General features: G+C 39.2%; 2 protein-coding genes, 1 long non-coding RNA gene and 1 pseudogene across 6 annotated transcripts in view; 1 reads left to right on the forward strand and 3 right to left on the reverse strand.

Annotated features, from left to right (window-relative positions):
• The window catches only part of TANGO6 (transport and golgi organization 6 homolog), a 125,143-nt gene extending 120,320 nt beyond the window's left edge, over positions 1-4,823 (reverse strand). The window contains exon 1 of the mRNA XM_016164637.2: positions 4,613-4,823. Within this exon, the coding sequence (XP_016020123.2) occupies positions 4,613-4,823 (211 nt within the window). The remainder of the gene's footprint in view (positions 1-4,612) is intronic.
• Positions 4,269-10,487, forward strand: LOC118611350. Its single transcript, XR_004954230.1, has 3 exons — positions 4,269-4,371; positions 6,620-6,676; positions 10,384-10,487. It is a non-coding gene; the product is annotated as an uncharacterized LOC118611350 (long non-coding RNA).
• CDH1 (cadherin 1) overlaps positions 9,175-27,169 on the reverse strand; it is a 63,527-nt gene continuing 45,532 nt past the window's right edge. For all 4 annotated transcript variants that reach the window (XM_036231436.1, XM_016164652.2, XM_036231437.1 and 1 more), the window contains 10 exons: positions 26,180-26,355; positions 25,781-25,909; positions 24,006-24,188; positions 22,717-22,961; positions 19,304-19,449; positions 16,383-16,607; positions 15,821-16,051; positions 13,451-13,581; positions 12,406-12,549; positions 9,175-10,703 (listed from right to left, as the gene is read on the reverse strand). In XM_036231436.1, the coding sequence (XP_036087329.1) occupies positions 10,494-10,703; positions 12,406-12,549; positions 13,451-13,581; positions 15,821-16,051; positions 16,383-16,607; positions 19,304-19,449; positions 22,717-22,961; positions 24,006-24,188; positions 25,781-25,909; positions 26,180-26,355 (1,820 nt within the window). In that variant the 3' untranslated portion in view covers positions 9,175-10,493. The remainder of the gene's footprint in view (positions 10,704-12,405; positions 12,550-13,450; positions 13,582-15,820; positions 16,052-16,382; positions 16,608-19,303; positions 19,450-22,716; positions 22,962-24,005; positions 24,189-25,780; positions 25,910-26,179; positions 26,356-27,169) is intronic.
• LOC118611589 lies at positions 21,191-21,309 on the reverse strand (annotated as a pseudogene).

Below are 27,169 nucleotides of genomic sequence, written 5' to 3' on the forward strand. Positions count from 1 at the left end.
TAACACCTCGTGTGGCAAGGTTTTGGGGAAATACATACTCTCATACATCGTTGGTAGAACTAAAACGGTACCTCCCTAGAGAGAGAAATTTGGCAATATCTAGCAAAACTACATAGGCATTTAACATTTGGCCCAGCGATCTCACTTTTAGAAATCTATCCTATAGATACACAGACTAAAATGACATGTGCACAAGGCTATTCATTGTAGTGCTACTTGTATTAACAAAAAACTTGAAAAAACCCAAATGTCCATTAATAGAGAACTCATTGAATAAACACTGGTATGCTCATATAATGGAATACTTGTAAAAGAGAAAGTGTAATATTTCAGCGTACCACTATGTAGTGATCTCTAAGACACATTAAAATTGAAAAGTGTAGAACAATGTATATAGTATGCTATCTTTTGTGTAAAAGTGAGAGGGAATATAAAATATATTATTTGGTTTTTTTTTTTCTAAAACAGCAGTGGAAGAACAAATTAAAAGTATCTAAAATACGTTATCTATAGAGAGAAGAAAACAGAGATTTTCCTTTTTTGTTTAATTATATTTTAAAAAATTTTACAATGACTATGTATGTTTCTGTACCTTTAAAAAGTTATTTTAAGGCTACAAAACAATAGGTAGTATATAAGACCTTTCTGTCAGAAAGAAAACTATTTCCCAAAATGCAATCTCTGGATAGTGGGATTGCAGTCATTTTAATGTTCTTTTGGTTTCTCTACATTTTTTAAAGCTTTACTATAAGGAACATTAACTATAAAAAAAAAAAAAAGAACAATAACATTGTTCTTTAAAAATAATGACAATCAGAAAAATGTTCTAGTACTTCTCTAGGACTGTCCAGGCCAAGTGTTCTGACCCACTGGTATGACCATCTGGTTCCTTGGGCTAATATCTACCTAAAAAGGAAATGAAGTCTGTCATAGCTTGCTGCCAACTAACCATTAGGATTGCTAAATAACCTCTAAGTGACTTCCTGTGACTTTATAAGATCTTTGAAACCAAACATGAGACATAAAGAAAGTGATTTAAAACAAAAACTATTAGCTTTTCTTCAAGAGCTTCTTAATAAAGTAGTCTTTTCTGCCCTCTATTGGTGACAAAAAAAAATCTACTTGACAATAAAAGCATTCCCTTATTAAAGCAGCAATTTCCAAAGTGAGATGTAGGGCCTCAGGTTTTGATGAGTTTCCAAGATTCTCTCAGGGAGTCTGCAAGGTCAAAACTACTTTCATATTAATACTAAGATATTATTTGCCTTTTATGCTCTCATTCTCTCATGAGTGTACTAAGTATGAAAAGGTCATTGAGGTCAGATTCTATATTGCGAATAACCTTAAAGAAATTATCTGTTGTTCAGTGTTAGTACAGTATAAAAAAATGCACACAATTTATCTGAAAAAGCAATTGAAATTTCCTCTCTTTTCTAACTACATATCTATGTGAGTCTAGACTGTCTTCATCTATTTCAATCAAAACAATCTATCATGACAGACTAAACAGAGAAGCAAATATGAAAAGTCAGCTATCTTCAACAAGCCAGACTTTAAGGAAATTTACAAAAATGTAAAACAATGATACTCTCCTGTTATTTTACTTTGGAAAATATATTTTTCTTTAAGAATGTCATTATTTTAACATGCAATGGGTATATTACTGTTATTTTTGAATAAATGTAAAAGGCTTCTCTTAAGGTCTTAATTTCTAGTATAGTAAATATCGATACATACAATCCACATAAAAGCTGTTTTAAGTCCTCAACATTTTTTAAGAGTGTAAGAGTGCTGAAACGAAAAAATTTGAGGTTGGCTGCCTTAAAACAATGCCAAATTTCAGACACATAGTGGTACGTCCACAATCTTTGTCATTTATTTAAGTACTGGCTGTATTATTATTTACTTTTCTCATTTAATTATTTATTAAATATAAATTATTTTTTAAAAACCTTAATTAGTAGTAGTTAATACATTGTTCTTAGTGCTTTATGTATTTAACTCAACTCTCACAACAACTCTGAGGTAGATGATGATGATGATGATGATGATGATGATGATGATGATGATGATATTTCTAGGGGATATTCAACTCGTGCGGTCTGGCTCCAGAGCCAAGCTCTTGATCACTACACGACACTATTCAGCCTCAAAATGTTTCTCTACATTCCACCTAAAACCATCCCTATCACATTTTGAGAAATGCTGCCCTCATGAACAGCTTTATGTGTTCTTTCCAATCACTAATTTAAATGTCTATGCTCTGTGACATTTAAAACCAGACTTCATGGCTTGTATGGCACTCTTTATTAAGTTCAAAGTGCAAAGCAATATGGCATACAAGAATAAGTGTGATATAGCTTCATTATTTACAAATTACTAGAGTTTTCAGCCCCTTCTCCCCATGTAATTCGAATTTAATGAGTTCAGTGACTCTATACTTAGTTTGAAAAGTTATTTTTTAGGAAAACTATTACTGAGATGGCCTCCATTTTTTACAAACAAAATCACTAAACTTAACACATCCTTTTCAAATTCTGCTTATACAACTCAACAATGGAGGTGAAAATATTATTCTTATTTGTCTCATGACTGAGAACAAAAGTGGAAGCCAGGGAAGAAGAAAATCCTTAATGTAACAGAATTTTCAGTGACTCAAAAGTGAAAGACCATTGGTATTTTCCTTTCTATGTAATTTCCACCTAGATTTAATTTTTCTTCCTCTTGTGGCCTGCCACAGCCTCACCCCTAGATAACACCTATATCCCACTGTTACCTGTATATCCATTCGCCAGTAGTGTTATCCTGTCACTTTGAATATCTTTTGGTCTATATGTACAGTACCATCTCCCCAAACAGATAAGATGCTTGAGAGCACAAATCGTTTTATATTTTTGTATCTCTAATGGCACTGGAGATAGAATACTGTATACATTTAACTCTCAGTAAATACTTCTTCAAAGGTAGTCAATTTGAAAACACATCAAAAAAAGTCTAAAATAGCTGGATATAACTTTTAACCAATATATTCATCCTGTCTCAACACCCTCTGTCCATCAGGGACATCTGAACACTCATAATACACAGGGGTATGTTTTTATTTCCTGAGCAGCTTATATGATAAAACAGGACTATTCATAAATATGTAATAGACTGTATGTGCAAAATAATTTTACCACACTACTATTCTTTTTTAAATAGGAATTCAAATTCTGTTAAGTTAAATGAGTTCATGCATGTAATTCCACCACATACTCTGAGATTTAGAGGTTTTCTATAAATGAAGTTTGTAAGCTTTGTGATAGACGGATTACTTCGGTTTCTTTGCTGATTTAACCTTGTTCTCAGTTATGTTCTAGATAGCTACATTGCTAGACAAGGAACCTCTCAATTAGCATGTTAAAATTGTTATTTTGCAGTTTAATTCTTCATTGAGGCAAAGCAGTATAGTGATCAGACTTCAGTGGAAGGCTGAGTTTAAATCCTAGCTCTGCAAATTAGACTGATATTAGACAATTTCCAATGTATCTGGTTCTGTCACCTGTAAAATGGAATACAAGTAATACTTATTTTGTGGGATTGTTGTGAGGATTAAATGATATATACGTAAACATCATACCATAGGGATTGATACTTCGTAGGCGCTCAAGTACTATTATTAATAGCTTCTTTTCACTTCTCCCAGGTATGGTACAATGTTTGTGGGAGTTTTTGCAGTTTGGGAGGTATCTCAAAATCTGACACTTGCAACATCGCCTCAGACTCGTCGTGTACGTTCCTGTACCTTTCTCACCCTGAACTCCTCCCCAAAAAATATAGACTCCAATTGTGTCCCTTCTCAAAGCTCCAGATAACATCAGAGGCTCCATACTGAATAATTTGCTTTGGTCTGAGAAAGGGATTCAGTAGACCTCGATTCTAAGTCCGTCTCATGTTTCCAATTTAACGTGATCTTAGGCGAGTTACTTAATCTCTTCAATGAGCTCTGGTTGTCCTCAGCTGTGAAAGGAGAGTCCCAGGTTAAACCATTCCCAAGGACCCTTCAGATTCTCAATTGGGAAGATATTTTCAAGTCACCACGAAAGATTAAAAGTGACTGCAAACCCTCCTCCCACAGAATGTAAATCCCTAAATACTCTCCCAAACCCAGCTCAAACGTCACTGCTGCTTTTTTCTGGACTCCTTCGCATGTTGTACAAACCTTCAGTGTCCACATTAGACCCTGCGCCCTCGAGGGGGTGGGACCTCACTTTATACGTCACGCGTGCCTACAGTCTCTGAAGCAAGTTCCACAACCCCGCTTTAGAGGGCTGCGGTTAGGACTGAATGAAACCATGTCCCGAAGGCACTTAACACAGTGACTGGCAGAAGGTAAGCACTTGAGAGACGCTGGTTACTATAGTATTCGACGAATCCCATTCCTCCTTTAGCCTCAGTTTCCTCAAGGGTAGCATGAGGCTGTACGAACAATGGCCAAATCTCCCTGGGGCGGGATCGCCGGGCCCCGAGAGGGCCTGAGGGGCGCACTGTGTGGGAGCCAGGGCATCCCTGGAAGACGAGCGACCCTGAGAGTCCCTGTGCAGCCCGGCGCCGCCGAGGTCTGTCCTCTCACCTCCTGGGCTCAGCAGCAGCTTCAGCGCCTCCAAAATCCGCTCCAGACCGCATATTTCCAGAGCTCCGCTGCCCACAGCCCGTGGGGGTGCCGCCATGACTGGAGTGGAACACGCCACTTGGAACCTACTCAGGGGCCTCGGCAGACCCGGGCCGCCGCCATATTGAGCGTGGCAGGAGGCGCACAGCGTCAGGGGCGGGGCCGGCGGCATGGGGCGGAGCCGACAGAGTCATGAATTTTCTACCTGAAAAATATTTTGTCAGTCCTCTTCACTCCCCTGGAAAAAAACTATAGCTAACACAACCTGCTTACATGCACAATTAAATGTTACGCGAAGAAGGAAATTAAAAGTAGTTTATCATGAAATAATGTGTACTTCAGTATGAAAATGTTTGTGTACCAAAACGTTGGGAGACATAACGAAGCAGAAACTTAGTTAACTCAGAACAAAGCTAATGGCATCCAGTAGTTACTTATTATTTTTAAAAAATTTTAAAACATTTTAGTTATTATTTTCTCCTCTCCTTTCCCCCCTCCCTTCTAGTAACCACTAGTCCATTGTCCATGTATGTGTCTCTGCTTGTCCTGCTCATTTGTTGCTTTTAAGTTTATATGCCACATATAAGTGATATCGTGTGATTTTCAACCTTTTCTGTCTGGCTTATGTCACTTAGTATGATTATTTCAAGGTTCATCCATGTCATTGCAAATGGCAGTATTTCATCTCTTCTTATGGCTGAGTAATATTCAATTGTATATATGTACCACAGCTGCTTTGGCCAATCATTTGTCGTAGGACAATTTGGTTGCTTCTATGTCCTGGCCACTGTGAATAATGCTGCTATGAATACTGGTGTGCAAATATCTTTTTGGATATGAGTTTTTATCCAGTACTTATCAGGCTATTTTACAGAAACAAAATTCCTAGTAAAGATCCCAGTAAGTTAAGGGTTTTTGTCTTCTAAGCCACATGTGATCACTGGGGTGGTTGCATTCCATTTTCCATAATTGACCCCTAAATTCTTACCCTACCGGCCTGAAAACCTTAGTCGCTATGATAACCCCCACCACCACTCCACAAAACAGTGGTCACTGAAGTTTAAGATTTCATTTATTTTTTAAAAAAAGATTTTCTTTTTATATTACCACTTCCTTTAGTATCATATCAAGAGATCTTTGTTAAGAGAGGAACTTTTCCTCTACCTTCTTAGGTTTTGAATATGGGGGCCTGTGAATTAAACTGACAAAAGAGATTAGCAAGAGAAAGGACAGCTCTTTATTCACATCAGAGAGTTCACAGAAAAATGTGACTCAAAGAGGTAGTTAGAATTTGGGGGTTATATACTACCTTAATAGGGAAAGGGGAAGGAGAGAAAGGGCACTTATGGGAAAACATTAAATTACTTTAAGGAAAGATAAATGAACTTTTAGGAGAATAGATGGGAGATGTGATACTTTTGTGACAGTACCTGTTTAGGTGACTTCTTATTGCAGTTGCACCAACTTTTAGTCTCTGGTGATAGCAGTCAATCCTCCCTGTTTTCTGGTCCCCTCCCCAGGCTGGTTCATCACCCCTACAAACAGATGCATCTTCACAGAACACCACTTTGGATCACATTGTTCTCCTACTCAAAATACTAATGGTTCTGACCCACTAAATCCAGTCCAAAATGCAATGCTTGGCCTTTTCTCTCCTAACATCTAGCTTTTGCTTAAATGATTCCCTCTACCCAAAACTCCTCTTAAGCATACTAAAAATAAAAGCTAACATTTAACAGCACTGCCATGAGCCGGGCATTCTTCTAAATGCTTTATGCATATCAACTTAACTAGTGCTCACGTTGACCGTAGGAAGCAGCTATCCTCCCTTCAGAGATAAGGAAACTGAAGTAAGGAAAGTTTAAGTAACTTGTCTAAGCTCATTGCTGGAAAGGATGGAACCAGGATTTGAACTCAGGCAGCATGGCTCCAGTGTCTGTGTGTCTTCACCATATATTGTCTTATCAGTACCTACAGAACCAGCAAGAGGGAAGCAGAGGTACGGTTCTCCAGGCCCTCCATCAGGTAGGCTCCTGGACCAATGGAACTACTTTCTCTATAGTCTTTTTCAGAAGTCACATTTCCCTGCTGGAAGGGCCCCTTGCACGTGGTGGGTGCTTCGTAAACAGTATAATTGTATTCTCCATATAACCATTTCATTTATCTGTTGTTGTCCTCATTCTATCTTTCCCTGACTTATCATGGTAAAATAGACATAAAACTTACCATTTTAAAGTGTACAATTCAGTGGCATTGGGTGTTATGCAACCATCTTACACGCCCATATCAGACTTCTACTTTCTTTTTATTGAGATAAAATATGCGTAACAAAATCAACTATTTAAACCATTTGGAAGTAAACTTATTCAGTGGTATTTGTTGTACATTCACAGTGTTATACAACTAACACCACTATCCATCTCCAGAACATTCATCATACCAAACCGAAACTCTGTACCCATTCAACAATAACTCCCCATTCCCCCTCTTTCCTCAGCCCTGGTAACCTCTACTCTTTCTATCTAAATAAACTTGACTATTCTAGGTACCACATTTAAGTGGAATCATACAATATTTGTTGTTTTGTGTTTGGCTTATTTCACTTGACATCATGTTTTCAAGGTTCATCATGTTGTAGCATATGTCAAGATTTCTCTCCTTTTTAAAGCTGAATATTCCCCAGTGTGTATATATACCACATTTTGTTTAATCTACTCATTCACTGATGGACATTTAGGTTGTTTCCAACTTTTGGCTATTATGAATAATGCTGCAGTGAACATTTTGACACATTTGCTTTTGTGCTCTTCACTGTTACATGCTTTTTGGTCAAACCAGTTAGTTTCAAAACAACATTTATATCACTAAATTCTTCGTTTATCTCCTAAGAAAAAGGATTCTCCTAGTAAACATCACCATTGTTACACCCAAGAAAATTAATATTTATTCAGAAATATTTTCTCTAAGATCCATTTTAAAATTCCCCCCATATCCCAAAAATGTCTTCTATAGATTTTTTATTTTCACACCAGGATCCAACCAAGGTTCATACATTAGCAGTTTCTCAAAAAAGCTAAATATACATAGAACTACTACTGAATGACCCAGCAATTCCATTCCTAGGTATACACCCAGAATTGAAACAGACTCAAAATAGTTTCTGTATGCTAATGTTCATTGTAGCATTATTCACAATAGCCAAACGCTTGAAACAACCCAAGATGAATTGATAAACAAAATGTGATATATACACACAATAGGATTTTATTTAGCCATAGAATGAAGTTCTGATACATGCGACAATATGGAGGAACGCTGAAAACATTATACTATAAGCCAAATTTAAAAAGCAAATTTAAAAGATGAATATTAAATCATTTTACTTATATGAAATATCTAGAATAGTCAAATTCAGAGACAGAAAGTGGAATTGAGGTTCCCAGGGCCTGGAGAGAAGGAATGGTGAGTCATTACCTATAGGTACAGAATTTGCATGGGATGAAAAAGTTCTGGAAATTGAGGTGATGGTTGCATTAACACTTTCAATGTGCTTAATGCCACAGAATTGTACACTTTAAAATAGTTAAAATAAATGAGTTCAGAGTTTCAGTTTGGGAGGATGGTTGTATAACCATGTGACTGTATTAAATGCCATTGAACTGTACACTTAAAAATAATTAAAATGGTAAAATGTTACATATCTATTTTTACACATATAAATTTACAAATATTTTTTAAAAGTTGTAGCTCTTCAGCAGAGAAAAGTTGTGGGCCTATGCACAGTTTCTGAACAGTAGCACTATTGCCATTTGGGGCCTGTTATTTCTTTGTGGTACAGAGCTGTCCTGTGCATTGTCGGATGTTTAGCAGCATCCCTGGCCTTGACTTAATGCCACCAGCACCTCCCCAGTCATGACAATCAAAAGTATCTCCAGAAATTGCCAAATATCCTGTAAGAGAGGAAACCACAATCCCCCCTAGTTAGAGAACCACTGGTTCTAACTTTGCTAATGGACTGTTGTTTAAACCTCTGCTCTGCCCCTCAGCTCAGCTCAGCCCACCGTTGTCTCCCATTACCAAGGGAATTTTATTGGTTTAACAATATGCCACATGGATGTTTTTCAAATGAAGTGACCTTTAAATCCAGCTTCTCCCCACTCTGCCTTCAATAGAATGGCACACAGGTCTGGAGAAGTCATTTGAACAGGAAGCTTCTTTCTCCACATCTAGACTGAGCTCATCTACCATTTGTCTTGCCTGGAATTGTGGTGTAATCAAATAAAACACATTTGACAATGGTTTAACAAAATTATTTAATAAAATTTATAAAAATGAATATTTAAGAATAATTTTTTTTCAGTTTGAATTGTTCTTTTCCAACCCCAAAGAAAATACAAAATTATCAGCACCCACACACATATACACTCAAAACTATAGTGACAATCTCTAAATAGAACATTAGGTAGACTTTAAATTGCTGAAAAATCAAGACAATCCCAAGACGTGATTGCAGGGATGATTATTAAAAAAAAAAAAAAAAAAAAAAAAAACAATTGACAGATAGTAAAGCAATTTAAATAAACTTATTTTGGTTGCCAAAAGGTTCTTGATGGTTGCATTTCAACTAAAAGAAGATCCAAATTGAGGTTCTCCTTACCCCCACCTTCCCCTGCTCCTAAGAAAAAGTTTGGATGTTCTAATAGTCTGTTTTCTATGACCCTTGGAATGTGGGGCAAATTTGTCCAGATCAGCCAGTATTTTCTGTAGCTATCAACAATAGCAGGCAGTTGGGGATTCTGGGCTTTAGGTACAAACCATGATATAAAGATCCTGGTAGAAAACACATGTTGAGAAGGATTCCTTCCATTCTTTCAGAATCGTCATGGCTAGAGGTAGAGCCATCTCAACCATTCTCAGCCTCAGTTTGCTAAATTGCCAGGCTCAGTGACAATTTCTCCTGCCATCTCCAAGCCCACTTTTCGTATTCCCCCTCTGTAATAAGCAATCTTCTCCTTGGGTGCAATGCTTTAGGCACTATTTTGAGTCTTGAAATATATCATTCTTTCTCTTGCTTCAGTAATAAACATTAAAAGTAAAGTGATGCCTGAAAACTCACTACCTTTTCTGGTTAAGGAACCAAAGTACCCCACAATGACATTCACATAACAAACATTCTTACTCAGAACAAGTAAATGGATGTATGCCCATTTCAAGTTACATACCGGGGAGATGAAAAAAGAAAACCATTAAAGGTCTTAAGAGTACACAACACCTAGTCAAGATATGGCCAGACTAAGATGCCAAAAGGGCCCAATAATTTCTGAATCAGAGAACTCCTGTCTGGAGCAGTATAGATTCAGAAGGAGCAAGAGTGGACATTGGAACATGGGACACCAGTGCAGTCAAAGGATTCATAGGATAAAAAAAAAGCACACAAATTAAAAATAAATTTTATATACATATACAAAACAACAGGGCAGTTAACCTCTCCTCTTTCTGTTAAAAATGAAACAAATCCCTTAAGAAAGTCTGCACGTTGCAAGTTCTGAGGCTGAAGCTACTCTTTTGAAATATAATTTGGAAGTCTTTTGGGCATCATCACATGTTGAGTTATGTAAGAAGGATTCAGGAAATAAGTCAAAATCTTTCTAACACATGCAAATTAGATCTATAAAGTGAAAAATTATAACTATCTTTTAACTACATCACTGATCACAGTCTCTCTTCTCCAGAGATTCATCTCAAGTGAAGGGAGCTGCAAAACCACCAGAAAAATTTCTATATTTCCCATCATGTGAGTATAGGATACCCATCTTTCTCCCTATCATCTGTCTCAAGTCCCCTAGTCATCCTCGCCACCTCCATACATATCTGCCAACTTCTTGAAGCGATTGCCCCATTCATTCAGGTAGTCGTAGTCCTGGTCTTGGTCTGATTCTGAGGAGTTCAGGGAGCTCAGAGTAGCAGCTTCGGAACCACTTCCTTCGTAATCAAACACGAGCAGAGAGTCATAAGGGGGAGCAGTGGGGTCACTATCAGCCGCCTTCAAGTTCTAAAGAAGAAGGAAGATGACAGGATTTTTCAATGGAAGGAATGGCACACCAGTCATTTTAGGCAAGATGCCTTTTCTCAGTGCCTCAAGCAAAGTGGGCAGGCCTGACATTGCAACTATCCTGTAGAACACCCGGGGCAATGAACACTAACAAGGTAAATTTATGCAAACCGCCAAAGACGTTGACATGCTCTATTGTTAATGAAAAAGAAAGTTATGGGAAAATATGCAGAATATTTTTCCCGGAAACTAAAATGGTAAATTATATGTAGGCAGGTAAGACATGAGCACCAACCAATCTGGATGGACAGAGGCTAAAAACAATGAGGACAGCCATACCAGTCCATACAGGTTTGCATTTCAGCCCTGAAAGTTTTGGAAGGATGAATGTCAAACAGTTAATAGTTAACTCTGGTGAGCAGAGTCAGGGGAACTGAGAAAGAACTTGAATTTTTTTCTTTATATACATTTTCATAATTTATATTTTTAATACAGTGAACCTATTATTTTCATAATTTAAAAAAAGCTATAATTAAATGTGATGACATGTAAATGAATGTGAATGGAGGAAAGAATCTGAATCTAGATGTATCTAAAAAGGATGGATAAAACTGGCCCTTCCTGTTCCTGGTTTTGCTAAGATCCAATGACTAGAATGGATGTGGCTTGGTCGCTTCCGACACTGCTGTGCTTTGTGTAGTCCTGTTGACAACTCCCCTGGGAAGCTAAAGCAAAGCCAGCCCCTACCAGTAAGACTTGCCATGGGCTATTGGACTATCAGACAAGCAAGCCCTGAAAATCATTCTAGTAAGTGATCAAGCAGCACAGTTTAAGGAAATAGATCCTACTGGGCTGTTACCTTACTTGATTCTTTGCTCATCCCCATGCCTACTTGTTCATCTACCCTAAACTAACTCATTTAACACTTTATTTCTCATCCTCCCTTGCAGATGTGAATAACCTTGTGACAGTTCTGGCTATTATCATATAGAATGAACTTCCTTGATCCATAACGGTTTGCTAGAAGAAAGATTTTTGCCCTCTGCTCTGCCCTTCCTTTAACTTTCTGACTGGAATACAGACCCCAAACCTGAAAATGTGGCAGCCAGCTAGTGATCATGAGACAACAAGCATGAGAACAAGGACCTACATGCTTGAGTCGTATAGCAGGAAGATAAAAAAGGCCAATGGTCCAGCCTCGACTGCTTACCCTAGCCTTCTATTTGCAAGAAGTAAATCTATTTCTATCTGTTTAAGATTCTGGTATTTATGTCTGGTTGCATTTCTGACATATACAATATGACTGCTATTTTTCTGGCCCTAAGGTAGCTTTGTGATATGCATTTAACATTACATCCTAACCAGCAATGGGATACAGAGGAAAAGAGACCCGTTAGTGAAATCAAACTGGGTCCACTCTGAACCTCTTAAGTTTCATTTCTATTTCCATTAAATCTATTTGATCAATTCTTGGTTTTACCAAATGGGCTTTGCAAATAAGGCCAATTCAAAATGCAATTCTGAAATTCAGATGAGACACAAATAAAATTAAAAAAAAAAAAAAAATAGGGCTCAGGGATCACCTAAGATGAAAATGTGGTCAAGGAAAGAATCTAGACTCTTTTTCTCACTGTTGACACAACTGTTCCTTTGTTAAGTTTAGAGATGAGATCCACCTTTGCTTTTGACTTTGCTTACTTACTTCATCAATAAAGTTTCCAATTTCATCAGGATTGGCAGGGCGGGGCCGATACTGGGGCACACTCAGGAGGGTTGGTGCCACATCATTGCGAGTCACTTCAGGCCGAGCATCCAGACCTCTGTGCAACTGGCTCAAGTCGAAGTCCTTTGGAGAAAAAGGTAAAAGTGTAGCAAAGAGTAAAACAGAAAGTCATAAAGACAGGGTTCTAGTTGGTTTGTAGATTACGGTATAAGGTAATGCCTTAACTGCCAACTCTATATTCACAAGCATATGCCAGTGTAATCTGAAATGATAGCTTCCAACCTAAGAGTTCTCCAAAATAGCATTGGAAGAAAATATAGCATAAAAGGACTGTGAGGAACACTTATAGGTATAGATGGAGACTATTGTACCTTATTAACTTTTCACAGGGTATGATTATTAGATTTTTATTCACTCCCTTCCCACCCTGTCGGACTCTGTCATGGGCCCTGTGCTTCCCTTTCTAAATAGAGTAGACTTTCAAAACTTCTCTGGAAAACTCCGGGGTAAGGCAAGTTAAGACCATCTTCAAATCAAGAAAAATAAAGAAGGCCTAAACATTTAATATATACAAAAAGCAAAACAAAACAAAACAACAGTTCAGCATAGCTAAAATAATTCGAGAGAAACAAAGTATTAAAATAGATCAGTTGTTCTACGTCAAGCATAATTTGAATGAAGTTCATGTCCGGAGACTAGTGATGAGGAGAGCAAGCTCTAGAGTCAGACCACCTGGTTCTTTTGCTTCCGAGCTGTGTGACTTTGGGCGATTTGCTTAACTGCACTGTGCCTGTATTCAGTCATCTGAGTGAAGAGCAATAAGCAATCAAAATATGTTAGCTATGTTGTATATTGAGGATGATGGCCAGTGACAATGTCTATGTTATTGTGTAAGGCTTTAAAAAAACAATACATGAAGTGACACAGAGCTATTTAGAGCTATTTCAAATGTCTGTCTCCTAATCACTGCTTCTTCCAAATAAAGAGATTGCCATTAAGCATTTTATTAGTTTTTAAAACCCACCTGGTCCTCTTCTCCACCTCCTTCTTCATCGTAATAATAAACGTTGTCCCGAGTGTCATCTTCTGGGGGCAGTAAGGGCTCTTTGACCACCCGTCTCCTCCGAACAAACAGCAGAAGCAGCAGAATCAAGACTGGAGAGGGGAAGAGACAGCGATGAGAGCCACAGGTCAAGAGCATCATAGGCAGCCATTACAGAGCACCACTGCCTTGCACAGCAGACAGACAGATGGCTGTCAACGCACGTGGTGATGCTAAGTCCCTGAAGCGAACACATGTGGCACAACATCGCGGACGATTCTATGTAAATTCCAATGTGATCTTGAATTCACGTATAATTCAGAGCCGGGTCTTAAACCAATCAGTCATTTCCAAAACTCTGGGGGAAAATGTTCCCAGCAGTGGAAATGGAATGGGCAAAGGCAATGAGGCAGGCGCATGCTTGGTGTGATTAAGGGAGGACAAGGTTGGCATGGCGATAGCTGGGTGAGTGAGGGGGAAGGAAGTGGAGAGGAGGTCGGAGGAGTGGTGGGGACGTGTGGACCCCTGGAAGGACTCTGGCTTTGATTCTGAGTGGGTTGGAGCCACTGAAGGTTTGTAAGCAGGACTAGGTCAGCCTGTGTGTGATTGATAAATGCACATTATTGTTAATCAGTTATAGGGAGTAGGGCACACACTATAAAATCACCTGGTACATTTCTTATCTCCTCTTAAGATAAATCATGTAAGCAAGCTTTAAAAGCTGTTTCATTTCCAAAGTTTTCATCTGATCTTGGGATGGTTCTAGATATGTACAATTAATATTTAATTTTTTAAAAACATTAAACTATTTATTGTAAATAAATATATAATCAGTGTGTATTCTTTATAGACGTTTGTGCCCAAATACACTTTAGTGAAGCAGTATTGCAATGAAACAGGATTTTACACAAACCCAGGGGAAAGATTTCTTAGACGTACCGAACCTATATATTGTTTCTGAAATCAGGAAGATTCCAATACCTTATCCAGATAAGCAACACAACTCCCTTGACCATAATTCATAAACAGAAGGAACACTGAGCACTTGCTACGTGGTCTAAGACCCATCTTGGCACTGAGGATACAGCGCCGAAGACAATGCAGGTTGCAAACTTTCCCATCTGAGCAGAGCTTAGAGCAAAGAAGTGCCAGAGGCAGGTTTCCAAAAGGATGCTTCTTATGAAACTACTTAAATGTTACTTAAAGGAAAGTAACCAAAATATAGTGTATTGTTATCACTTCAGGAAGCAATCCCCCCACACACACACCTGCATGGAAACCCGTGTCTGACACAAAGCCTGGTAAGCAATCAAATATTGATGGACTATATGAGAACCTTCATATCCTGGTGCCTCTCTAGAATGGTCTTTAGAAGTGTAAGTTCTATGTTTGCCCATAAGGAATAAAAATATGGAAATCTTAATCCTGGCATTGCTTCTTGTTTAAATGCCCCTCGGCCTACCTGGATTCCACCAGCCTCTGTAGTCCAACCATCTTCCACTGAACCTTCCTAGAGACTCAATTAACAGCCCTCTCTTGTAACTACAAAGGCGCTCATGATCTAGACCATGTTTCCAGGCCCTAATTACACACTATCTGTGAAGGTTTTCTCATTGACTCACCATCACTAGCTTTTAGAAGCCATAACGGCATCTGTGTCAACCCTTAGTGAGCTCGGGTGATACCAGTTTTAAGGACTATAGCAGAAATTGCCAAAATTTCTCCAGTATCCTTTTCCCCTTCATCCTTTCAGTCATCAATACTCAGTATTCACCCCCACACTCCACCCCTACCCTCTGCCAAGATTTAATCAGGCACATGGTCACCCAGTTATAGTGTGAACTTCCAGGTGTGGCTGTGCTTGGGCCAATGGGATATGAGTGAGAAGATATGTACAATTTCCAGATGTGTGCCTACCACCTCCTCTGTCATCCATTCTCCAGGATGGAGTATGGAGATGGTGGTGGTGAACTGGCAAGCTCTGACCATGCTGATGAGAACAGCACCCCGAGGGCTTGCTGTTCCAAGCAGGTCCAAGGACCTGCAACCTCCAGCATCACCTGGGAGCTGATTAGAAATTCGAAAAATGATGCTGCACCCCAGACCTACTGGATCAAAATTCTCATATTACAAAGAGGCACAAGTGATCTGTATGCACTCAAGCTTTGAGAAGCACCGCCCTGATTGGACTGAAAGAACAGTAAGATAGAAGAAATCGGCCTGGTCCCCTGTTGATTTAATGGAATAGGTGGCCTTTCACTTTTGGACCACTAATCTCTGAAATGCTCAGCAAGAGAAAAACCTTCTCCAGTTTAGAAGTTAAAAGCTGAAATACTTGCCAGCTGTACTCACTTAGCAAAGCAAGGATGCCTCCAAGAATCCCCAGAATGGCAGGAACCTGCAATCCTGCTTCAACATAAGCTGCATCCTTCTTACAGCCATTGACGGCCCCTTCACAGTCACACACATACACGTCTAAGGTGGTCACCTGGTCTTTGTTCTGGTTATCTGCGAGCTTGAGATTTATTTTGTAGGAACCCAACTCTAAGGTTTTCTTTGGCTTCAAAATGATAGATTCATGTTCTAGAGGAAGCAACAAAAGTAAATGATGGGACCAGGGGAGGAAAAAGAATTATTGTAGAATAAGAATATTAAGGAACTAAAGACATTCTAAAGTTGAGCAAGGAAAACAGAGCTGTTTGCGTTACAGATTACTAGGCAGTATGTTACAGAGTCAGATAAAGAAAAGGGACCTCTGGTGGAATGCCTCAGATAGAGAGGGGGCAAAGAAACAAGGATCAAACAAAAGGGGTGACATCTGGAAGTTGAGAAGGAAATTTCAGAAGGGGAGGTGGAGGTGGGGGCAGGGGAAGCAAGAGGATCAAAGTTTTGGAAATAAGACTCAAGTTCCCACCTGGGTCATTATACTCAATGGTCCAGTTGACACTTGCCCCATGTGTTAGTTCTGCAGTGAAGGGAGATGTGTTGGGGGGAAGATCTGGATCAATGATGTTGATGATATGAGGCTGTGGATTATGCTGGCAGAAGTTCACATTTCGAGGATCTGGTATAGGGGCATTGTCGTTCACATCAGTGAGGATCAGGAGAAGGGTTCCCGTTCCAGTAGCAACTGGAGAACCTAAGGGGAAATACATAGGAAATACCACAGCTCAGGAACGTTAAGGAATCCCTCCTGCCTCCCATCAGACTGAACACGCAGCTCATCCTGGCTCTCCAGGGATCCATCGCCTGCCTGCAGAGCCTCCTGTCCTGCCAATCCCAGACCATCTTCGCCCCTACTTGGGCAGGTCTCTGACATACTTCTTCTCCTTTCGATAACAATTATTCACGTTATATTCCTCTTTCCTCTTCTTCACATGTCTTTATTCATCCACTATATTTTCACTACTCCACAAAGTCCGCATTGCCCCACCAGTTCTCCCTTTTCTGAACTTCCATGGCTTTAAGGTCATTATCAAAGGGTGGAGCCTTTTTAAATTGCTGCAAGTTGCTTTTCGAAATAGATTTGGAAGTTCATATGCACTTCTGTTTGCATTTCTTTTACGTCCTGATGTAGCACTTGGCATATGTTAGTAGAAAAAATTGATACTCAATAGGAAAAAAACAAAAAAACAAGAGGACTGTATGTTAAAACTGCATGGCAAGCCTGTCGTGATTATTTTTCTTATTACTTTTGTGTGTGTGTGTGGTTTAAAAAAATAGCATAAAATTTACCATCTTTTGAAGTGTATAGTTCAATAGTGTTAGTACATTTACATTATTGTGAAAAAGCTCTCCAGAATTTTTTCAAAACTGAAACTCTTTATCCATTAAACAATTCCCCATTTCCCGTTCCGGTTCCTGGTAACCACCATCTACTTTCTGTTTCTATGAATTTGACTACTTTGACATTTCATGTTAGTGAAATCATACAGTATTTGTCTTTTTGTGGCTGACTTACTACAATTAGCATAACATCTTCACCATGAATCTATGTTGTAATGTGATTCCCTTCCCCTTTAAGGCTGAATAATATGCCATTGTGTGTACATACCACATTTTGTTTATCCATTCTTCCATGGATGGATTTTTCACTTTATCATGGGAATTTTCTTGGTTTAATAATGAGCAGGTGTCATTTAAATATTTTTAATTACAAAAAAAAATTTTTTTTAATGAGCTAGTAAATTTTCTGATGAAACTTTTTTCTCCTCTTAGACCTACATGGAGAAGTATTAAGTCATGCACAAAGTGACACCTGAAAGGACTCATTCAGAACAACCACACCTTAACCACTATGAAGTCAGGGGTCAGCAAACTAAGACCTTCTGGACAAATCAAGAACACAGCCTCACTCGTTCCTTCACAGATAGTCTATGGCTGCTTCTAGACTACAATGGCAACGGAGGTTGTATGGCCCCCAGAGGCTAATATACTTACTCCCTGGTCTTTACAGAAAGTTTGTCAGTGCTTGGTTTAGGTACCACTTCCTTAACTTATCTTGGGCCAGACCAGGGAATACCCAGGCTGCTGCAGGGAGCTGGCCAATGAGGAAATGCAGCTGAAGCAATGGGATAGCTTTCCCTTTATGCAAAGGCATTTTGCAAACAGAGCCCCATCGCGGCCTCACTTGCCTTGCCCTCAGCTTTCCAGATTGTCAAATCTGGAATGACTATCTCAGGAGGTTGAAGAATGAGAAAGGGGAAGAGAATTTAATCACAGGAAGTTATTAGGTCTCTAACAGTAATTCTGCTTCTGAATATTTATCCAAGGGAAATTGCTGGACTTAGAGGCATGTCCCAGGATATTTACTTATCATTCACAAAAATAATGAAGAATTGGAAATAATCCCAGTGGTCTTTTAATCTGTGAGTGATTAAATTATGCTATATGCAGGTACAGGTAACATCATTTTATTGAAAAGAAGTACAAGCATAACTTTTTTATTGTGCTTCATTTTATTGAGGCTCATGGATATTGCAATTTTTTATAAATTGAAAGCAAGACCCTCTACCAGCAGAGAGATTATGAGACACTTTATTGCCATGGTCTAGGACTGAACCCACAATATCTTCAAGGTATGCCTGTATATTTATTATGTACCATGGTAGATCTCTGTGTCTTAAAGACTTATAATCAAGTAAAAAAATAATAATTTTAAAAATATTTAAAACAACATATATAAGATAAGGGTTTTTATAATGAAAACAAAAATAGGTTGTAAACCAGATAGTGGTTTTATAATAAACTATATTTCTACATGTATATAAATGTATCAAATACACAAAAATAGTCTGAAAGGAGTCACACTTCACTAATAATGAGGATGATAATAATAATAAAAATGACAGTCCTTATAGAGCGGGTCTCATGAAGCAGGCTCTTTTCTAGGTATTTTTTACATAAATTAAGTCATTTAATTCTGACGGGTGTTATCATTTTGTTAGATAAAGGAATCGAGGGCCATAAAAATTAGGTAATAAGTCCAAGGTCACATAGGTATTAAGCTTTAGAATCTAAACCCAGGCAGCCTGGCTCCTAATGGGAATGAGTGAGTATGGTTCAGGTATAGAGAGGGAATAGCAAAAAGAAACTTCTGTTTAACCTAAATTATTTGCACGTTTGACAAGGAGAATGCTTTTAAGAATAAAGGGGGAAAAAAGAGGGGAAAAAATAAAATGTTTAAATAAATAAATAATGTTTTTTTTAAGGTTTTAATTTTAAAAATTCATTATAAAAAAGAAAAGAACAAACTCAAGCCTCCAAAAGAAGGGTAGGGGGCAAGGACGTGAACTAGGTGAGGGAGCAAAGGCCGGATAGGAAGGATGTCCTTACCATTGTCCGTGGCTATGATGAGGGCCGTGTACGTGCTGTTCTTCACATGGTTGTCGTCCTCTCTGTCCATCTTAGCCCGAGTGGAAATGGCACCAGTGTCCGGATTAACCTCCAGCCAATTGGCAGTGTCCCTCCAAATCCGATACCTGAAAAGACAAAAGCTCTGGCTTGGAATGAAAACAGCAAACAGCATGTAACTGACAAAGCCTAAAGTTTTTCTTCATTGACAAAAATTTCAACTTCTCTATATTTCCAACTTCTCTATTAAAAAAAAAAAATTGTACCTATATAAAAGTTGCCAGAAAAGTATGATCATCCATGTACCCTTCACCCAGATTTGCCCATTGTTAATATTTTGGTATATACAGAAGCTGACTCACATATACACAATGTCTTGTTTTACTGAACCACTTGAGAATAAGTTGCCAACAGATGTCATGTTCCTTTATTCATAAATACTTGAATGTGTTATATCCAAAGAACAAAGGCATTCTCTTACGTAACCACAATTTGATTTTCAATTTCCAGAAATATAACACGGCTATAATACTATTATTAGACATGTGGTACATATTCAGATTTTCAATTTTCCCCAAACCGTCCTTCATAGCATCCCTGCTCCTATTCAGGATCCAGTCCAGGATCATGCAAGGCACTCAGCTACCCTGTTTCTTGAATTTCCATTAATTTGGGACCATTCCTTAGTCTCTCTTTCTTGACACTGACATTTTTTTGAAACATGCAGGTCAGTTGTTTTTTAGAAAGCCCCTCGGTTTGGGTTTGTCTGGTCATTCCCTCATAATTAGAGTCGGTTCTGCATTTGGGGGCAGGGAGAGGAAAAGGACACTATCCAGGTACGCTGTGTCCTTCTTGGTGTGTCTCATTAGGAGGCATATGACATCTGTTTGTTCTTTTACTGATGTTCACTTTGATCACTTGGATGAAGGAGAGGCTACCACAGACTTCCTTGCAATAAAAGTACTTTTACACCTCTTGCAATTAATCTGTAATCTGAGGGGATATATTTGACAATATCCTGTTCACCAACTAAATTTCATCCAATAGATTTAGCATCTGTGGATAATTCTTGCCTAAATAATGAATACTGTGATCCTTACGTATTTTTAAAGGCAGAGTCTTTCAGAATAGGTCCCCAAAGGGTACAGGAGTTCTTAAATGGTGGTGCCATGCAACACCCGTGGAGCATTTGGAGCATTTGGAGATTTAGGTTGACTTGGAGGTGGGCTGCACTGTCACCTTATTAGGAGTACCAGAAACAATCCATCAGAGGAAACGAAGGCATGAAAAATAAATACACTGCCCAGTTATCCACTGGGGTCCTAGAAAGCCTCAAAAAGGGAAGCAAAGAAACAGAAGGAGATAAGGTCCTTGGACACCTGTGGGCTTTTCCGCACTTCCTTAGAAGTGCAAAGCAATGGACTATGTACAGTGGTCTTTATCCAGGGGTAAAGGCCTCTACACACACTATTAAGACTTGGTATCTGAATCTGCCCAAAGAGGCTTGAAACTATTTTGCTGCTGCAAACTAAAATGTCAACACAGCCTGGAAATTATACAATCCTAAGCTATACCACAGAACAAAACCCTACGATATTGACTTTGGTTCTTCACTATCTTTTTAAATTTGGAGTAAAAATGCATCTCATCCGTCGTTATACTTGGGAACACCTAGAGAGTCCTTGGATTACAAGCTATACATTGACGGCATGTCCAAAATTAGAGTGAGTATTTATTTATTCATTCATTCATTCATTCATTCATTTATCTATCTATTTATTTATTTATTTTTAGGTGGGGCAACCCTTGGTTGACCTCACAGATTACAAGGACCTTGTCAATTTACAATCCCTTATTTTTTATTTTTTACACCTATAGCACCTGGTCTTCCTAGATGGTTTCCCATCCAAGTACTAACCAGGCCCGACCCTGCTTAGCTTCCGAGATCAGATGGGATCAGGCTTGTTTAGGGTAGCATGGCCACAGACTAAAATTAAGAGTATTTTAAAGTCAATCTCAAACATCATAAGATTTCTCCTGTAAAGATTTATCTTTCATAAGTTTTTTTAAAAGATAATCACAATACCACTAACACACCTAACAAAAACAATAATTAATGTCATCTAATGCCAAGTCTGTGTTTAAATTTCTCTGATTGGTTGATGTGTCTCATAATACTCTTTAATCTATAGCAGTCACCCCCACACTTTTGCCATTTATTTGTTGAAACTGTCATTTGTCATTTAGTTCCCACACTCTCTATTTGTCTGGCTGCTTCTTCACGGCATTTAACTTGTTTCTTCATTCCCTGCATTCTTCAAAATCGAATCCTAAGATTCGATTAGATTCTGTTTCAACTTTTGTTTTCTCCAAAAAATATTTCTTTAGTGATGCTGTGCACATGCTATTGAATCCCATCAAGTCAAGTTGTCCTCGCTTTTTAGTAAATGTTTAAATTAATCAGAAGGTTTGGGTGTTATCAGCCTGGTTCCTCCATTTAAAAGTTCCCCATTGTCCCTGACCTAACGCTATCAGCCACTAAGATCACTGCCTATGCCCGCTACACAGCTAGCTCATTCTGTGCAGTTAATGTGCATGGTATAAAGGTATCTATGAGCCCTTTCACTCTGGATAGAATTAGTGCTTTCCAGAATAACCTCAGAAGTTGAAGTCAGACTTCAAATCTTTTTGTTTAAGTTTCATAAGTCACAGGCACTGAAGCTAAAACACAAACACCCTCCAAACAAGATCAGACTCAATTACTAGGCATGACTCTGCTCTGGATTTACTTAACTTTTTTCATATATATATATAAATAGTTCAGAGCATTCTGACAGATTCCTCTAAAGCAGGTATTAACGAGTAGGAATCTATGTCTCAGAGAGGAGGAATAGGGCACATTGGCCAAGGCCTCTATTATCCCTGGAAATCACACTATAACTAACAAGAGACACATGTCATATTTGGGTCTGTGCTCTAACAGTTTTTCCTAGTCCAACCTAGCTCTCAAAAGATTAAGAGTATTCTTTATCACACATGGTTGCAGGGGTGGTGCCCTGGGTTTGCGTGTGTTTTCAGTATCTGTGGCTGTGATTTATATTATAGAGGTGCCTTCAAGTCTAAAGAGAAGAAACAGTAAGCTACTTATAAAAACCACATATGTAAACTAAAACCACATTCTTACTACATACACTACATGAACTCAAAAAGAGGAAGCACAGTAAACCTAGAATGGCTATGCAAAGAATGAAAAAGGTATGGGGAATGGGATTAAAGAGGAATTTTTTTTTAAGCCAATTAAGAGAAGGGTCTTGCACAATGATGATAAAATGCTATAAACTAAATATTTTATCCACACATCCAGTTGCTGCAAGTCAGTCGAAAAATCCACTTACGTTATCTTCTGTTCCATAAACGTGTCCGGCTCCTGGGCAGTGTAAGATGTGATTTCCAGTCCCACTGGAAAGTCTTCAGACACCTCCACTCTCTTTTGGGGAGGCATGAAGATGGGGGCTTCGTTCACATCCAGCACGTCCACTGTGATGGTGGCTGTGGAGGTGGACAGAGTGACCTCAAAGGGGGCCACGTTCTTCACTGCCACATAGAGAATGTACTGCTGCTTGGCCTCAAAATCCAAGCCCTAAAGAGCAGAAAAAATAAATTAAAAAAATTTTATGTTAGTAGGCAAAAAAAAAAAAAATTACACTCTTAACTATTCTTTTGGTTAGCAATATACCAGTAGTTGTCAAATCTGGCTGCATTAGGGTTGAGAACCCCAGGAGAAGACATGAAATCTCAAATGGCAAACCTCAGTTAACAAACACTAGCACAGTAAGTCAAGACCAGTAAGAGTGCTCATGTCCTGTGTGACATGCTATCCACATGACGGCATAGGGACAGAGATCCCACTGGGCCACCTCACTAACCCAGGGAGTTTAGTGAAGTCCTGAGTCAGCCAACAAGCAGCTGGGACACTTCCTAGCTACATAACTTGGGCAACTTGACCTCTGGGTCTGTTTCTACACTTAAGTAAGTAGGACAAGGAACTACCTCACAGAGGTGCTGGAAGGAACAGACTGGGAACTTTTATGAGGGCCTTTATGTATAGTAGAAACTCCAATTACTAGCTTCTTTCTTCTGTTGACAGAGTGTTAACAGAAAGTGCTGACATCACATGTTCAGTGGGAGATAAGATTTTATACTAAATAATTCAGAAATGAAGGGTCTGCTCACTTGCTTAAGAGGAAGTCAAAGTTCTGGGCTAATCCAGGGATCTGTTAACTCTGACCAACTAAAGAATCACTTGGCTTCTTAGTTTTCAAGCCTCTAAGACATCTTTCAAAAACAGTCATATTTACCCCACTTCTAAAATAATCTACCAAAAGCAGAGACCAGTTAACCATTTTCTCTCTCATTTGCAAAACAGATATAGAGGGTAGGCAAATGTTTCAGGGAATGAGCCTATTAAAACAGATAGATGGTACTTCCTCTTCAATTTTAGGATGATGGGTAGGAGCTTCCTGACTTCTCATAGGAAACTGAAGAGTCACTGCAAACCCCAAATAGTCCACCAGAACCTGGGAAAGTCAGATCCTCATCTACTTCTGAGAAGACACCAGGGGACAAGAGAGTATGCAGCCAATAGGGCTATTAGTTTCTGTATGTTGCCAGGCACCACACAAACCTTAGCTGTTTTCAAAATGCCATCGTTGGTTACTGGGTCTGTGGTGACAACAAATTGCTCCTCATTGTCATTTAATATGGTGTACACGGCCTCCCATGCTGGGGTATTGGGGACGTCGGCATCAGTCACTTTGAGCGTAGTGATTACAACATTAGCCTCATTCTCAGGAACTTCACCACGGTACTGCAGAACAAAGGAGTAGATGAGTTACTTATGACATCTTGAGACACACAGTAGAGGAACCAGGTCTAAGGAAATCCTTTCTGAGCCCAAGCTTTGAGGAGAAGAGTCTCAAAGGAGGTGGCCACTCAACCAGCAGAGCCCTTACTTCCTGTCAACAGATCAGGAACATCCTCCTTCATGAGTACCTGAAGTAACTTTGCAAGGCCCTGCCTAACAGAGCCCTTCAGCACACTTTGGCCCAGTTGCTGACAGCGATCTTAGTTACTAAGGGCAAGGCATCGTGGTTTATCCACTACTTCCCTCCTCCCCATCATTCTCAGTGCTACTGGTAATTTTCATAAAGCAAAGGCCAGGTCATTACAGTCTCCTGCTTAGAACCCTTTGTTGACATCCCCTTGCACTCAGGATAAATTCTAAAATTCTTCACTCAGTCTACAAGACCCTGCAGGACCCGATCTCTTTTGGTACACTACACTGTTTTTCAATTTTTGCTATGCATCAAGCTTCTTCTTGATTCAGAGTATTTTGCATATGCTGATCCCTCTGCCTAGAATACTCTTCCACTCTCTTTTGTCTCATATTTGCCAACCTCCTTTAAAGTCTCACGATAAGTGTCACCCATTGTCATGATGCCTAGGTTAGGTGGCAGACGCTGCTAATTGCCTGCTGATTATCCATTCTCCCCTTCTTCACTCACTGTACTGTTGGTGGCAGCAATGTCTCCAAATAAAATTATATATAAATAATTATATGTATATAATTATATATATATATGTGTGTGTGTGTGTATGTATATATAATTCCAGTCTTCCTTGCAGATGCAGTTGCTAATGAGATGTAAATAAAACTTGTGGGGATGGTCTTCCTAGAAATAAGAGGAATTGACTTAGCAGCAACGCCTTTTGCATCCCTGCCCTTCCCTTCCTGAGTGAAGCACAGATAGAGTTGGAACACCAGCAGCCATTTTGGGCCACAAGGCGGCACTGAGGATGGAAGTCATGGACCAAGGATGATGGGACAGCAAGACAAAGGAGGCTTGGGCTTTTTGTGAGACAAGAGAAAAAGTCCACCCTATTGGTTTAAATTCCAAGAGTCTAGTCTCTGTTTACTAACCATTGAACTGATTTCTAACTAATACAATAAGGTTTAAGATTCTTCCATGTGGCTCTTTGTCCCATCTTCTGAACTGCATTTAATATAATTGCAATATACAATATACAATAATTATACAATAATTTGTATAAGTTGTCTAATATCTCCCTGGCTAGACTATAAACTCCATGAGAATAGCATCTTTGTCAGCCTTATTTGTGATATCTTCGGTGTCTAACATGGTGCCATTATAAACTCAGAAAGTATTTGTTCGGTGAATAAATAGAACCAGATAAGATTTGCTGCCAAGATGCACAACACAAGGACATGGATTCAGTAGGTGCTTTTTGCAACTTCACAAAATTTTGCCAATAAGCCCCAGACAGAGATAACCGCCACCCCAATCTGCTTGCTTCTTAAAGTCCACTTGGCTAGGAAAAGTTTTCAAGAGCTTCGCCCGTGAGCAGTTGTGGAAACCGTCTAAGGAGCTGCAGAATTACCATGGTCGGGTTGAAGATGGGAGGGTTGTCGTTGGTGTCAGTGACCGTGATCACAGCTTTAGCGCTTGTGCTCAAGCCTTCACCTTGAAGGTCAGCAGCTACAACCACCAAGGTGTACGTGGGGAAACTCTGCAGAGAGGTCAAACAAACCCACATTAGAGCCAACGGCCACATCAGGCCCAGCCTAGCCTATAGGATAGAAAGTAAACATTTTATCATCTGCTTAAATGCAAGCCCCGCCTTCCTGCTAGGCACAAAACCCCTAAACAAATGTTTAGATACAAAGCTCAGACCATGACCATATCGCTGGTAATTAGCCTCAATAGAGTTTTGCATTATCCATGGATTTGGCTGATGTGCATCAGCCCACAACATCCTTTAGATGTCTTCCCCGCTGACCTCACGATCCAGCCCAGTAGTGAGCACACTAATGACTCCTGTGTCCCTGTTGATGGTGAACATTTTGTCATGAGGCAGCACAGGCTCTTGGCTGGCGATGCTGTAAGCGATGGCGGCGTTGTAGGTGTTCACTTCGTCATCCGCGTCCGTAGCCGTGACCTGCATCACGGAGGTTCCTGGAAGTGTGGAAGGAAAGAAAGATTCCGTCGAGCTGCATTTCAGAGTCTGGTCAGTACGCCTACGCTAAACTCTATCCTCAATGTTAAAGGCGGGGGCCCGGGGACAGTGCCTTGTCACGGCTCCTCTGATCGCTGAATTTCCAAATTTATTTCCCAAAGTGCTATAGGAAGAAGAAAGCCTTACACCAGATGAGAGGTGTTCAGAGAACTCAACTTTTCTAACAGATATTTGGGGTGAAAGGGAGGAGGAAATGGAGAATAGATAAGCTTAAACTAAAACATTTTTCCATGTCTCTTATGCTGAGTGAATAGCCTGAAAAATAGGAAAACCCCTAAAGATTCTGCAATTGGCTTCTCAGCTACGGTTTCACCTGAGAGTATGAGTCATTTGAAATCACTGCCTTCTAGTAGGAAGAAAATACTTTATAACATGTGTAACTGATAAAGGACTAGTTCCCAGAACATCTACATAATTCTAAAAGTTAATAGGAAAAAGACAAAAAGCCCAACAACTGAAAAAAAGGGCAAAAGACTTGAATAGACAAAAACCCAAATGGCCAGCAAAATATAAGTAAGATGCTTAGCCCATTAATAATCAGAGAAACACAATTTTAAATTGCCTTGAGATATAATTACACATTGGCCAAAGCTAAAATGTCTAACAGTTCCAAAAGATACCTATTTCAGTACAAAAAAAAAAAAAAAGTCTAACAGTTCCAGGATATACATTGCTGGTAGGAGTATAAATTGGTTTGACCACCCTGGCAAACAGTTTGTCGCCACGTAGAAAAGTAGGCAAAACAAGATATTA

The sequence above is a fragment of the Rousettus aegyptiacus genome, unplaced genomic scaffold (assembly GCF_014176215.1).
Source record: "Rousettus aegyptiacus isolate mRouAeg1 unplaced genomic scaffold, mRouAeg1.p scaffold_m13_p_14, whole genome shotgun sequence".
In the NCBI taxonomy this organism is placed as follows: Eukaryota; Metazoa; Chordata; class Mammalia; order Chiroptera; family Pteropodidae; genus Rousettus; species Rousettus aegyptiacus.